The following is a 15,694-nucleotide window of genomic DNA, read 5'->3' as shown; positions in this document are numbered from 1 at the left end:
TTTTAAATCAACTAGTCCCAATTATAGAATGCCTTTTTTGATGAATAAAAAAGAAACAATACAACAAGTTAAGGGATAATACCACAATTTAAAAAAAATACCACATGTTATATTAACTTCCACCGATCCATCTAATGGTTTCCATCAATTAGTCAAATTGTATTGCTAGGGCCGTCGTCATGGAAAAGTTTTCTTCTCATCACATCCCTTCGTGTATACTTCCAATAGGCCTTTGTTTCAGGAGGCATATGGCTCGTATCCATGGCCATGATTTTCATCTCTCTCCCATCGTCGTCTTTTTCTATAGCATGTGGCTTTTCAATTGCAAAGGCTTCCAATCGTGTCTTGTCCGCTTCATCTCTCTTAAAGTCTCTCTCATGTCTTAAGGAATTGTTTATCGCTCTATGCTCGAACAGAGTGGGAGAGTGGGTGTGTGCGAGGGTGCGTGTGTGTGTGTGTGTGTGTGTGTGTGTGTGTGTGTGTGTGGGTTTGTGAGAGGAATTTCTGCAGAGTTTTAGATAGAATTTTAGACGTACCTTAACCCTTGTGCATAGTCATCTATTTATAGGGGCCTCGGAGGCTAGGGTTTCAGATGAATAATTCCGTAGATGGAAATGAATTATTCTTCTCTGATTTGGTGAGATTGGGTTAATTAGGGATTTGATTTAAATCAAATCCCTAATTAAGGTAGGAATCAAATTAATCCCAATTAAATCAGGTAACTCCCAATTAGGTCAAATAATCCCCAAATGAAAGGAAATATTTGACCTAAGGTTTTGCTAGAATTTGGTTCCCACAACTACTCTCTTCTGCATTTGCTGCGGTAGTAGCATAAATATTTATTTTATTTGGATGGAGGCCCTCAAATATGCTCGCAAACTCGCAAGCTTCGATGCATATAAAAGCCTTAGAAAGTACTGAAACTCAGCAAAGATTGATAGTAAACTAGAGGCTAGATACTTATCAATTGCTATTGAAATGGATATTAATCTTACCATGCTTTTGAAACATTTAGAAAGATGCTTCTTCCTTAGCACATGTATAAGATCTTTAGCAGAAACAGAATCATCCTCACTAGGCATCCCTGAATACAAAATACCACTCACATGTAAATGCAATATCTAATTTCACAGAAATGTTACCCTGTTCCATCTTTCAATCAAGAATAACTTCCACAGAAAACAAGAGTTGGTTCTTCCTTGATTAGATCATGCGCTCGCTTATTCCTTTGTTTTTACAAATGTAACTCCAAAAAAAAAAAAATCCTAAATATTTAAAAGTTAATTAAAAGCTACTAACCAAGTAATCCTGCAGAACCATTATCTGCATAATAGATGAAAACATGGTCATTTGGACCACTTTTCAGAACCTTGCCACTACCTCCAGTCATGGCCCTTTGGCTTGTTGACGATGACACCTTGTCTAGGGTTTTTCGGGTTGTGTGCAGTATCATCGTACATGAAAACAATGATGATGTTCTCTCATCTTTCAGTCCATCTTTCTTCAGTATCTGATATGCATGGCATATATCAGCCTACATGGAAAATTAATCAAATGCACTATTAGTAACATAGCATAATCATTGATACTAATACTTTATGATGAAATTTGGACAAATTTAAACCTGATGCCTATAGTTGTAGTAACCATTTGACCCAGCCATTAGAGTTGCCCATCTTTGCCCCTTATCCTTAGTGGTACTTGGAGAGCCATTTTCACCATCAGCACTGAAATCAATTTCTTTTACATTTTCAGGGAGGCACAAGCTAATTCCATTACTCAAACTTAGCAAAGCAAGGGATAGTAATATTAAGGGGCGACCCTAAGGATGTGCAAGTGGTGCCACCGTGTAAGGCTCTGGATTTTTTAGGGCTCTGAAATTTTTTTATATTATATATAAAAGTTGACAAATTAATGTACGTATGTATATGTAGTAACTTTGATTAATTTTAATGTACTTTTGATGGTATGGGAGCACATATATGCTTAAAGTGAAGCTCAAACTCTCTAAAGCTCACTAGCTCAGCCTTGAAGAATATTGAGAAAAGGAAATGAAACTAGGAGATATATTATTTAATGAGAAAGACCAACCCTCTTACCAAGAGATTTTCAAAGAAATTGCTCAAAAAGATTTCACTCAAGCTCTCAGTGAGTGCATGCTCTTCCATTGAAACAAAGGACTCAACTTATAAATGCTTTATGGTTGAAATGAACGGTTGAGATAAAATCTCCCATACTTGCTGAAGAAGGAAGTGTCTAAATGTGTAGATGAATAATTGTTTAATCACCCCACTCCAATTAATATTCTTCATCATCAGTTTTGTGATCCTTGACGTGGCTGAATTCTAACTGTACATCCGAGGCTAAGGTAACAATTTTTCATTTACCAACCTCACACAAAAACTGATCACAGTGATTAAAAACTGGATCAATGTTGAATTTTTTTAACATCCTGATACTTTAAAAGTTTAACTTCTTGAGCAATAGTCCTAAATTGATCTGGTTAAATATCTTATATAAAAAGTATATGAGCACACGCACACGTACATATTTTGAGCTAATTACCTAAAAATTTAAGTTTGTGACTGTAAATTTTAAAGGACACTAGTTTCCTCGTTCTAGGAAAGGAAGGAGGCACTCCTACTTTTTGCAAATCACAACTTGACATATATGCGAAAATAATTATAAAAAATACAAAGAAAAATCTCTAGACACATGTCAAATTGTAATTGGCAAGATAATAGCCAAGGATGGAGGCAAGTATTTTCCTATTTTAAAATGGTATATAGCCATTAAGTTTTGGGCTAGGTCATCTTAACAAGGATTATCAAAAAAAAAATCCTGGCTTGATCACTCAAAAGAGGGAATTTTTTTTTTTTTTTTTTTTTTTTTGAGAACCTCGACGGAACGAGGGAAACTTTATTGATAAAGCGAAGAATGACAACGGGGGGGACAATGTGTCTGACCCCGACTTAACACATCACACAATAGGGCGTCCTGAATAAGATCAGGGGGCACCTCAAACCAAATAAAGTTGTCCACATTATGCAAACCAAAACGAGCAAGTCGGTGTGCAACACCATTTGCTTCCCTAGGAGTAAATTGAAAAAGAGAGCTAGGAAACTGTTGCTGAAGATGCTTTACATCTTCAACAATGGTACCAATGTTTGAATAATCCTGTCCTGCTCGCTTTATTGCTGAAACCACCACAGCAGAGTCCCCTTCGAAGATGGGAGATGCAGTCCCAAGTGAGAGAGCAAGAGCCACCCCTTCACGAGCTACAAGAATTTCTGCATGTTCAGCCGACAGCACTTCCCCAACTGATTTTGCCACTGCCGCCACAAAACCTCCATCCGCGTCTCTGGCAACAACCCCAACAGCCTCTCTACCCGAAGTAGGATCAAATGCTCCATCAAAGTTAAATTTGAGGCGGCCTGACGGTGGTGCTGCCCAACGCACTGGATCCCGCACCCGATCAGTTACTTTGGACGGAGTATCATTTGCCGTAATAAATTCATGCACATACTGTTGAGCAAAACCCACGACCTCATGTGGAGATCGCTGGACTCCCTGCCACAACAGTGCATTTCGATTTCCCCATATAGCCCATAACAAAGTGATAATATGATCCCGTTGCGCTTTACTTGTACCCTCCAGCATTTCTCTCAGCCAGTCCTTCATTGTATGACAACGTACCTGATGAGCATGCCTTGTCAACAAAGAAATATTCCAAGTAGCCACTGCAAAAGGACACATAGCAAGAACATGCAGAGCACTTTCAGTGATGTCACCACAAAACATGCACATGTCTTGCATATCAACCCCCTTCTTAATTAAGTTTGCCTTGGTAGGAAGAATATCATGGGCTACACGCCATGCAAAAATTTTAAGCTTTGTAGGTACAGTGGCATTCCAAATATGTCTCCATAGCATACCAGTATCTGAATTGGATGAAGAAGACTCGTCCTCATCACCAGAAGTAACTCGCAAGGCCACTCTGTATGCACTCTTTACCGTGAATAGACCATGTTTATCATAATTCCATACAATCCGGTCTGGTGGTGCCCGAATACTCAGGGGGATTCGTACAATGTCAACCACATCCACAGGTAAAAAAAGATTATTGAGTTTCTGGAGATCCCATTGTGGAGAGCCCTCATTACAAATCAACTCACTCACCTTGGTATTCTCCATACCATCTAGGGGGGAAGTGATCACAGCAAAAGTGGCAGGCCTGGGCACCCATTTATCCCCCCAAATTCGTACTGATTTTCCATCACCTATTTGAAATCTTGATCCCATTTCCAACACTTTTCGAGCCGTCCATATACTCTTCCAAACACAAGATGGCCTTGACCCCAGTGTAGCTTCCCAAAAGTTGGTCTGTGGAAAATATTTGGCTTTGAGAAGTCTGCTCGCCAATGAGTGGGGATTATGAACCAAACGCCAACCTTGCTTGGCTAGCATTGCCATATTAAAAGCCTGCAAACACCTAAAGCCCATACCACCTTCAGTCTTCGCTTTGCATAATCTCTCCCAGCGCATCCAATGAATTTTCCTATTTTCCCCTTGTTGACCCCACCAAAAACGTGCCATCATTTGTTCTATCTCATGACATAACCCCTGAGGCAAAAGGAAACAGCTCATAACATATAAGGGAATAGATTGGGCAACTACCTTCAACAATACCTCTTTTCCTGCAATGCTCAAAGTCTGTTCACGCCAACCTTGTAATTTTTTCCAGACCCTTTCCTTCAGGTATCGAAAACAAACGGTTTTATTTCTACCTAACATCATTGGGAGGCCAAGGTACGTTGCATGAGAGTCAACCCGAGGAACCCCTAATACACTAGCCAAGCGGCTTTGGGTATCCATATGAATATTGGCACTAAAAGCCACACAACTTTTTGACAATTTATCTGTTGACCAGAAGCATGCTCATACACTTCAAAAATGTGCTTTAACACCCCACAATTATTATCAGTCGCCTTTGCAAACACAAAACTGTCATCTGCAAAAAATAAGTGGCTGACTGTAGGAGCTCCCCTACAAATAACGATCCCTTGCAGCTGCCCTTGGCGTTCTGCCTTTGATAGCAACGTGGTAAAACCTTCCGCACAAAGAAGAAACAAGTAAGGCGATAAAGGGTCACCTTGCCTTAATCCCCGTGTTGGGTATAAAATCCGAGTAGGTTCACCATTCACCAAGAATGAGTAGGATACAGTTGTCACACAATCCATAACCATCCTTACCCACAGAATAGGAAAACCCATAGCCAACATCATTTTCTCCAAGAACTCCCATTCCACACGATCATATGCTTTACTCATGTCCAATTTCAGGGCCAAACTCCCCTTCCGTCCTCGTCTCCTTTGTTTCAAAAAATGAGCGATCTCAAAAGCCACTATAGAATTATCTATAATCAACCGTCCAGGGACAAAAGCACTCTGACTTTCTGAAATAACGCTCTGCATAACAAACTTCATACGATTCGCTAAAGTTTTTGCTCCAATACGATACAGAACATTACATAGACTTATGGGGCGCAACTGAGCCATGGTTCGTGGCTCCTTAACTTTTGGTATCAAAGTCACGAAAGTATGGTTTAGTTGTCGTAACATCTCATTGGATTGTAAAAAAGCTCTAACAGCAGCCACTACATCATCTCCTACAATTCTCCAATATTTTTGATAAAACAAAGGAGGGAGACCATCTGGACCAGGTGCTTTTGAAGGTTGCATTTGAAAAACTGCATCTTTAATCTCCTGATACGAGAAATCTGCTATTAGTACCTGTTGCATATCTGCCGTCACTTTAGGCTCCAAGGCAGAAAGAATTTCCTCCATCATACTTGACCCACTGGAGCGGAACAAATCTCCAAAATAATCAATTACAATGGATGTTATTCCTTGTCGAGACGTACGCCAGCAACCGTTGCTATCCTCCAACCCCTTGATAATATTTCTTCTTCGTCTATTAGTTGCCTTTTGGTGAAAATAGCTAGTATTTTTGTCCCCCGCCTTTAACCAATTTTCTCTAGATCTTTGACACCAGTATAATTCATTCTTCGCCAACAGCTCATCAAGGGATTTTTGCACAACCCTTCGATCCTCTTCCACCCTTTCAGAGTAAGGGGCCTGAAATAAACTAGCCAATTTTGCACGCAGCACTCGAGTTTCCTCCTTGATATGTCCAAAGGTACTTTTACTCCATCTTTGGAGCACCCAAGTCATCTGCTTTATCTTTTTGTCCAAGCCCACCATAGGATCAAGATCACCCACAGACTCCCACACCTGTTTTATTGTTTTTTCACAATCCACATGAGTGGTCCACATTGCTTCAAAGTGAAAACGATGATATCGGCTTTTTTGGCACGTTGCATGCCTTATTCTCACTAAGATGGGGAGATGGTCTGAACGGCTTGGGTCTAAATGCTGAACGGAAAAACCCGGAAAGAGATTTTGCCAAGATGTTGTAGCCAACGCACGATCCAGCCGCACTCTAACGAAACCATCTCCAAAGCGGCACTTCCAAGTAAACTTGTACCCATTAAAGCCCAAATCTCGGAAACCCAATTTATCCACAATGTTTCTAAAACCTTGCATCTGTCTGTTATTTCTTAAAGGACCACCTTCTTTTTCATCCGTGCTAAGAATTTCATTAAAATCTCCTACACATAACCAGGGCAGTTGATTATGGTGCCCTAATTGATCCAATAATATCCATGACTTCTCCCTATCTTGCACCGCTGGAAAGCCATAAAAAACAGTCAATCGCCATCGATCTCCACCTCCATTAGAACCAATTTTTACATCTATAAAATGATCAGAAAAAGCACAAACATGGACATCCACCTCTTCCTTCCATAACAATGCCAAACCTCCCGAATAACCTCTACTACTCACACTTGTCACGCCCCTAAAACCAAGTTGTTTTGATAGTTTCGCCATGTGAGCACTATTACAACGAGTTTCACATAGAAAAACAATCTTGGGAACTTCTTCACGAATGATACTTTTCAACCCATTAACTGTCGAGGGGTTCCCAAGCCCCTGACATGAATGGTTTTGGAGTATCTATGCCGGTATTAATAGCTATGAATGAATTAAATCGAGCAAAATCTGGATAAAAATTTTTCCATTCAAAAATGCTCCCGTTGATATATTTGCCTTTGTTTGAAATTATTTTCTTAGCACCACATTCCAAATATACCGTGCAACACATTGGAATTTTCAGATTTCTTGTCCTCAATTTTATTTCTCGTGAATGTAAATATGTTTTTGCTTCCATAGAAAGATGTAACACTTGGTGATCTACATTTCATTTCTAATATGGAAAAGCTCAATTTAACAAGGATATTACTCGATTTGAATCATAATTAGTAAGTTATCTAGGGCTGTATTTTTTTTTATTTTATGGGAATGTCAAACAATAGGGATAAAAAGAAAAAGGAAAGTTGCTGTAATTGATTAAGAAACAAAAGAAGAAACTCGTGCCAACATATTAAAGGCTACATCATCAGCGGATTCTGAAGTTTTTCTTGTTTGTTTGGTCTTATCACGCTCTTGAATTTTCTCTATCTTGTTTCTTTTTCTTTGTTTGTTTGGTCTTATCAATTTTCTAAAGAAACCCAACAAAAAAAATATTCATGAAGAACTAGGAAAATCTTGAAGAAAGCTTATAAATATGTTGCTAATTGAAGAGAGAATTTACCACCACAAGGCGCAATGGCAAACAACAACATCACTACTTATGGTTTCTCTTTTGCTCTCATCATTTGCATGGCAGCTTTCTCGCTAATTCCACAGACCACCTCATCATCATCCCCATTTCAATTCCCTCCAACCCAATCCACAATCCTCCCTGAACCGTCAAGCTTCTTCTCTCCAAACCTCCTCTCAACCCCTCTCCCCACTAATTCTTTTTTCCAGAACTTTGCACTCAACAATGGCGATAAACCCGAATACTTCCACCCGTACAGCATCAACTCCTCCTCCTCCTCTCTATCTCTCTCCTACCCATCTCTCTCCTCCACCTCTGCTTTTATCTCCCAAACCTTTGCCCCTGACCTCACCATCTATGCCTCCCAAACCAGCACCAACATAGATGCAGCAAATAGCAGCCGCCGTGTAATCTCTGGCTTCACTGATCTTAGTGTCACCTTGGACTTTCCCTCGTCCAACCTTCGCTTCTTCCTCGCTCGAGGAAGCCCCTATGTCACCTGCAATGTGTCTAGCCCCACTGCAGTTTCTGTCTCAACCATTCACGCAATCCTCGAATCCTATTCGAGCAACTCAAACACCAAGTTCATCGTCCAACTTAACAACAATCAAACATGGGTTCTATACACCTCATCCCCAAGTAATTTGACTAGAAGCAGCCCATCAACCTTAACTTTTGATGGCTATTCTGGGACTATTCGGATTGCATTGGTGCCGGGTTCTGATCCAAAATACGAGTCAATCCTTGACCGGTTTAGTTATGCTTACCCTGTTTCTGGTGAAGCTGTGTTCACAAAGTCATTCACTTTGGAATATAAATGGGAAAAGTATGGACAGGGAGATTTGCTTATGCTAGCTCATCCTCTCCATCTTCAGATTCTGTCTAACGCTACTGTTTTGGATGATTTCAAGTACAAAAGCATTGATGGTGATCTGGTTGGTGTTGTTGGTGATTCGTGGGAGTTGAGATCACATAATGTTTCAGTCACTTGGCACTCAATTGAAGGCGTCAAACAAGGTTCGTACCCTGAAATTGTTTCTGCACTTCGTCACGATGTGGAGGTTCTCAGTTCGACTCCAATAACAACTGCATCGTCATATTTTTATGGGAAATTGGTTGCCAGAGCAGCAAGGTTGGCTTTGATTGCTGAAGAGGTGGATTGCCTTGATGTGGTTCCAGCAATTAAGAAATACTTGATGGACGCAATTGAGCCATGGTTGGATGGTACTTTTAGTGGGAATGGTTTTCTGTATGATCCTAAATGGGGTGGACTTGTCACCAAACAAGGATCAACTGATCGGGGTGCAGATTTCGGGTTTGGAGTTTATAATGATCACCATTACCATCTAGGATATTTTGTGTATGGTATTTCAGTGCTTGCAAAGATTGATCCCGCATGGGGGATCAAGTACAAGGCTCAAGCTTACTCTCTTGCAGCTGATTTCATCAACTTGGGCAACCAATCGAATTCAAACTATCCAAAGTTGAGATGCTTTGATATGTACACACTACACTCTTGGGCTGGAGGACTGACTGAATTTGGAGATGGAAGGAACCAAGAGAGCACAAGTGAAGCAGTGAATGCTTACTATTCAGCTGCATTAATGGGCCTAGCCTATGGAGACACCAATCTTTTTGACAGTGGATCAATGCTTACAGCTTTGGAAATTCAAGCAGCTCAAATGTGGTGGCATGTAAGAGAAGGAGATACACTTTATGAGGAAGCGTTCACAAAGGAAAATAGAATTGTGGGAATTTCATGGGCAAACAAGAGAGACAGTGGACTTTGGTTTGCTCCTCCAGAGGCAAGAGAAATGAGGCTTGGAATTCAATTGTTGCCCATATCCCCAATCACTGAGATCTTGTTCTCTGATGATGGCTTTGCTAAGGAAATTGTGGAATGGGCATTGCCATCTCTGAGTAGAGAAGGAGTTGAGGAAGGATGGAAGGGTTTTGTCTATGCCTTGCAAGGGATTTATGATAAGGATGGTGCTTTGGAGAAGATTAAGAGCGTGACGGGTTTTGATGATGGAAACTCTCTCACTAATCTCCTATGGTGGATTCATAGTAGGAGCTTAGGTTCACAGTAGGATCTTTGATTAGTCTTTAGGTTGTGTTTTTTTCCTTCATTTTTTTTCGTAGTTGGTAGCATGCAAATTAACAAATTCTTTTGTATGTGACAAAATTTAATCAATTAAAACTATACTCCGATTTGTGTTTTCCATACCTCAATTTCAGTTTTGAAATTCATGCAGCTAAAGTTTGGTGGCATGTCGAAGAGGGAGGTAAACTTTATGAGGGAGATTTCACAAGGAATAATCGAGTGGTGGGAGTTTTATGGGCTAACGAGAGGGACAGTGGACTTTGGTTTGCTCCTCCAGACCGGAGAGAGTGTAGGCTTGGAATTCAGGTCCTGCCCATATTGCCAATCACTGAGGTCTTGTTCTCTGATGTTGGCTATGTCAAACAACTTGTGAAATGGACATCACCTGCCCTACATACTAGAAATGGAAAGGGTTTGCTTATGCCTTGGAAGGGATTTACAACAAAGAAAATGCATTGAAGAAGATCAGGAAGTTGAAGGGTTTTGATGAGGGGAATTCTCTCACTAATCTTTTATGGTGGATTCACAGTAGAGGTGAGGGAAAATGAGAGGGTTGTGGACTTAGAATGGGGGCTTAGACAGAGTTATGTTTTGTTGGTTAATCCTTTCTATGACATTTGGATGACTTCTGTTTTTTAGTTCAGCTTCTTTGTCTAAGCTATATTCTGTTCACTTTTATTTGCTTTTCTAAGTGAATTGCGCGCTGTTTGCTGGTTGAGCTTCTTTCGGAATGCGCCATATGTTGTTGGCTTCTATTTGTTCTTCCAAGTGAATTGTGTGTTTCTTTGTTGGTTTCTCTGTCATTGTTCTTGTGCTTCCCTGAAATGTGACATTCAAGATGCATTTCCAGGTTATTTATAAACAATGTCTACCACTCACTTACCCAAAAACATTAACATCTATATAGCTTGGCAATTCCTTTTCATGCCAAGAAAGATGCATTCCAAATAGCAAGCTGTTTTGCTTAGTTTTCTGTTCACAGAAGAGACATGTGCTCACAAGGAAGCATTATCTTTAAGTAAAAACAACCAGTACCAGCAGTGCGTTTTCCACAGCATGAAAAGAATTGAACGAAAATGCCATTGTAAAGAAAAATAATAATGTTCCATGATTGATTCATTTTTCTCATTTTTGTTTCTTTAATCAAGTCATCAATCACACATTTCCATTTCATTATCTAGAATCTAATTGTGTGTTTTTGACCTTATCTTTCATTTTCAGGCCAACTAAGTCATGAGCCCAAATGACTAAGATAAGAAAAATTCACATTGTTCTTGTTCTTTTGGGCATTTCTTTTGCTTGGCTCTCAAGCATTCTGAAAACCCACCTTGGTATTTTTATCCCTTCCTTCAAATTCAAGTACTTTTTTGGATATCTTGCAATCCTCTTAAACCCAGAAATTGGGTTTTGTGGGGTTCCAAATTTCTAAGGTATATACAAAACGTCTTCTTCTTCCTCCTCCTCCTCCTCCTCCTCCTCCTAGTTTGGTAACTAACAGCTAAAATCCTCCCACCATTTCCTCCTACTTTCCCTATTGGTTCCATCCATTTCCCACCAACCCATCAAAAATCAATATTTCTATTTTATTTATTTATTTATTATTATTTCAGAGTCGTTCATTCCGCCTTCTGTTGCATTAATTCGACTCGTTTTCACACCAAATCCAATGTTGAAAAAAATTAAAAGAAAAGTCAAAATCTTAATCACCAAGAGTTTCAAAAAACCTCGCAAGCCCTATAAACCACCTCCATCTTCACCTTCATTTCCATCGCCACCATCTCCTGAAGAATCCGAAACCATGCCACCGCCACCACAGCCAGCCCTCAAGCTACCAACCGCCACCCCTTTCCTCTTCCCTCAAACCCAATCCACAGTCCTCCCTGACCCTTCCCATTTCTTCTCCCCCAATCTCCTCACAACCCCTCTTCCCACCAACTCTTTCTTCCAAAACTTTGCCCTCAAAAATGGGGACCAACCTGAGTATTTTCACCCCTACCAAATCAAATCCTCCTCCTCCTCTCTCACCATCTCTTACCCATCTCGCTTCTTCAACTCTGCTTTTCTGTACCACATTTTCATAGCTGATCTCACCATCTCTGCCTCACAAAACTCCAATTCCCAAGAGACGCATAAAATCTCTTCATTCAATGATCTCAGTGTCACTCTGGACTTTCCCTCCTCCAATCTCCGCTTCTTTCTCGTCCGGGGAAGCCCCTTTGTCACCTGCTCTGTTTCTAGCCGCACTGAGCTTTCAATCTCCACCATTCATGCAGTTCTCTCTTGTTCTTCCAATAGCTCACGCACCAAATACACCATCAAGCTCAACAACAATCAAACATGGCTTATCTACACATCATCCCCAATTGATTTGACTAGCAGCAGCCTGTCATTGATCACTTCTGGTGGGTTTTCTGGGATTATTCGGATTGCCATATTGCCGGATTCTGATCCACAATACGAGGCAACCCTCGACCAGTTCAGCTCGTGTTACCCGGTTTCGGGTGAAGCTGTGTTCACGAAGCCATTTTCTTTGGAATATAAATGGGAAAAGAAAGGATGGGGTGATTTGCTTATGCTGGCTCATCCTCTCCATCTTCAGCTTCTTTCTGGTGACGATTGCGATGTTACTATTTTGGAGGATTTTAAGTTCAAAAGCATTGATGGTGATCTTGTTGGTGTTGTTGGTGATTCATGGGTTTTGAAACCAGACCCTGTTTCAGTCACTTGGCATTCAACCAGAGGTATTAAAGAAGATTCATATGCTGAAATTATTTCTGCACTTCGGAAAGATGTTGAAGCTCTGAATTCAACCCCAATAACAACTACATCTTCTTATTTTTATGGAAAATTGATTGCCCGAGCGGCAAGGTTAGCTTTGATTGCTGAGGAGGTGGCTTATCTTGATGTGATTCCGGCAATTAGGAAATATTTGAAGGATACAATTGAACCATGGTTGGATGGAAGTTTCAGTGGAAATGGTTTCTTGTATGATCGCAAATGGGGGGGAATTGTCACTAGACAAGGAGCAACTGATTCTGGTGCAGATTTTGGTTTTGGAATTTATAATGATCACCACTATCATCTGGGGTACTTTCTTTATGCCATTTCGGTGCTTGCAAAGATTGACCCTGCATGGGGGAGGAAGTACAGACCTCAAGCTTATTCGCTTGCGGCCGATTTTCTGACCATTGGTAGGCGATCAAATTCACATTATCCTCGTCTGAGGTGCTTTGATTTGTACAAATTACACTCGTGGGCAGGCGGGCTAACTGAATTTGCAGATGGGCGGAATCAAGAGAGCACGAGTGAGGCAGTGAACGCTTATTATTCAGCTGCATTGATGGGGTTAGCCTATGGAGACACTCATCTCGTGGCCACAGGATCAATGCTTGCAGCATTGGAAATTCAGGCGGCTCAAACGTGGTGGCACGTAAGAGAGGGAGATAGCATGTATGGGGAAGATTTCACAAGGGAAAATAGGTTGGTTGGAGTTCTGTGGGCTACCAAGAGGGACAGTGGTCTTTGGTTTGCTCCTCCAGAGTGGAGAGAATGCAGGCTTGGAATTCAGTTGCTACCACTATTGCCAATCAGTGAGGTCTTGTTCTCTGATGTTGGCTTTGTTAGGGATCTTGTGAAGTGGACCTTACCAGCTCTGAGTAGGGAGGGAGTTGGAGAAGGATGGAAAGGGTTTGTTTATTCCTTGGTAGGGATTTACGACAAAGAAGGTGCTTTGCAGAAGATAAGGAACTTGAATGGTTACGATGATGGTAACTCACTTACAAATTTGTTGTGGTGGATCCACAGCAGAGGTGAGGAAGGAAAGGAATTTGAGGCTGGAGGGAACGTATGCTGGTTTAGGCACTATCACTGAGTTTGGTTGTGTTATGATTGTGTTTGTGATTTTATTCTTTGTTGCAGACAGTGAGCAGTTCTAAATACCTTATGATTTACTATCGTGTTTTCATTGGCTTTCATTTTTTCTTCCAACTGATTGTGAGCTTTATATGTATTTCTTTCTTGTCGATGATGAAATATGTCTCATTTTAGATGGCTTTTATGAAATAAATCTACCACTATGCTACCTTTCCATGGCAAGAAATATGCGCTTCACATAACCAAACTAACATGTCATGCTTAACAATTTGATTAAAGGGGAGATAGGTGCCATAAAGCAGCCAAATAAATTGCACAAGTCAAAACATCCACAACCACAGGAGTTTCTTCACAACATGAATAGAACTGAACACAAATGCCATTAGAAGTGCACTGAACCTGAATAAGGTCTGGGATGTCAAATTGCTGTACAAAATCAACCCTAACTAGTTACGAGTTACTAGTTACGTACTTGATCACATAGTTGAGCAGTATGGTGAAACAGATGCCTGACAAGAATCCAGACCAAAATTTGTTTGGCTTTTTGGAACTATCACCTTTCATGTTGTCCAAAAATCCGCTAATTTCATTAATTTGTTGTTCAATTTGGCGTATAAATGCAGTCACTGCATCTCTGCCAGGATATTCATCATGAACTTCACTATCTGGTAGGTCATCTTCCCAATCTTGGTATCGGCACATTTTGATTGCTGTTGGTGGTTCCTGCATAATATAGTATTTTTTGTTATAAAACAGAGGGGTAAAAGGAAGAGGTATTCATATTCTAAAATAGTATACGGTGCAAACTGGATCTCTTCCTACTTTAGTTAACTAATCTAAATACTAATGTTTGGAAACTATAGACTGTATCATTGACAATACAGATTGCAAGGGCTTAACATTTGCTTTCCTGCCTTCCCCCTCCTCACCATCCACTGGACAATCCATTAGAAAGGAAAAAATAAAGCATGGGCAAATTCATCTCCTCCTTCAAATGATGTAAAGATTGTGTGTCATAGAATGAATGCAGTGAGAGAACAGAGAAACGAAACTTATGAATTCAACATTTAGCGTTTAAAAATCTTTCCAAAAACGAAAAAATGGACATATAATTCTTGAAGCCAGAGTTGTAGACAAAGTTTCCACACAAACTCATATACAAAGACACAATACAAAACAGAATTTGGATAATTTCTGGATAGTGAGACATGGATTTCTATTTACAATTCAAATAGCAACCATTACTAGATTCAAATTTCGCTACACATACTTTGCTGGACTTCATCACTTCATATTGGAACTAAGAAAAATTGGGTTCGTTTTCTTTGCGGCATTTTATCAGTAATCAAGCAAACAAAACGCGGCAAAACACAAGCATTCAACCAAAGAAAATAGGAACAGTATATCAAATTCGAAAGAAGATTACGAAAAATGAGGTCGCAATTAGTAAATTTTCAGTATGGGAAGACCGAGGATGAAGAAGCGCGTACCTCTGAACTGGAGCAGAGAGAGTAAGCATTCGAAGTGCACGCTTTTATGTACGCGGTTTCTGACTATGGGAGTGCTTTCTGTTTGTTTTTCGGGTCAGGATCCGGTTTTATTCAATGGGATGGCCCAAATGACAATTGGGTTACAAAATGGTTGGAGCCTTTTGGAGGAAGAGGAAGCATTATTAAATATTATTAAGCCCATTTATTCATAGCCCCATAAGAATTTTCCTCTTTATTTAAAAAATATATATACAAAGCATGGGTAAAAAATAAATAGATAAACAAACTCGTTTTTATAAAATAAATATAAAAAAATAATAATAATAAAAAGATATTTAATCATATACTCATTCTTAGCACTAAAACTATAAATAAACCCTACACCATTTAATTTCTATAAACAAACCCAAAAAATGACAGCTGGTCTTATTACTTTAATGCCCTATTGAGTGTTTTGGGCTTTTTTTATGAGGTTTTGGGGTTGGGTTTGTTTTAAGAAATCAAT

General features: G+C 40.0%; 2 protein-coding genes and 1 long non-coding RNA gene across 4 annotated transcripts; 2 read left to right on the top strand and 1 right to left on the bottom strand.

Moving 5' to 3' along the window:
* LOC18783665 (probable endo-1,3(4)-beta-glucanase ARB_01444) lies at positions 7,595-10,118 on the top strand. Of its 2 annotated transcripts, XM_020560662.1 has the most exons (2): positions 7,595-8,230; positions 8,291-10,118. In XM_020560662.1, the coding sequence occupies exons 1-2, from the start codon at positions 7,728-7,730 to the stop codon at positions 9,810-9,812; spliced, it is 2,025 nt and encodes a 674-aa protein (XP_020416251.1). In that variant the 5' UTR covers positions 7,595-7,727; the 3' UTR covers positions 9,813-10,118. The 2 variants fall into 2 exon arrangements, with proteins under 2 accessions (XP_020416251.1, XP_007216133.2); XM_007216071.2 differs by having other exon boundaries at positions 7,595-10,118.
* Positions 11,226-13,907, top strand: LOC18784275 (probable endo-1,3(4)-beta-glucanase ARB_01444). The gene has a single exon (XM_007216961.2). It carries the CDS (start codon positions 11,493-11,495, stop codon positions 13,695-13,697), a length of 2,205 nt encoding a protein of 734 aa, XP_007217023.1. The 5' UTR covers positions 11,226-11,492; the 3' UTR covers positions 13,698-13,907.
* On the bottom strand, positions 13,992-15,273 carry LOC109947934. Its single transcript, XR_002270724.1, has 2 exons — positions 15,190-15,273; positions 13,992-14,422 (listed from the first exon to the last, which is right to left on the bottom strand). It is a non-coding gene; the product is annotated as an uncharacterized LOC109947934 (long non-coding RNA).

The sequence above is a fragment of the Prunus persica genome, chromosome G3, assembly GCF_000346465.2.
Source record: "Prunus persica cultivar Lovell chromosome G3, Prunus_persica_NCBIv2, whole genome shotgun sequence".
Taxonomy (NCBI): Eukaryota; Viridiplantae; Streptophyta; class Magnoliopsida; order Rosales; family Rosaceae; genus Prunus; species Prunus persica.
This window is presented reverse-complemented; position numbering and strand designations above follow the sequence as displayed.

Coding starts and splice junctions, on each gene's coding strand:
- LOC18783665 (XM_007216071.2), top strand. CDS start 7,728: ATGGCAAACAACAACATCACTACTTATGGTTTCTCTTTTGCTCTCATC.
- LOC18784275 (XM_007216961.2), top strand. CDS start 11,493: ATGTTGAAAAAAATTAAAAGAAAAGTCAAAATCTTAATCACCAAGAGT.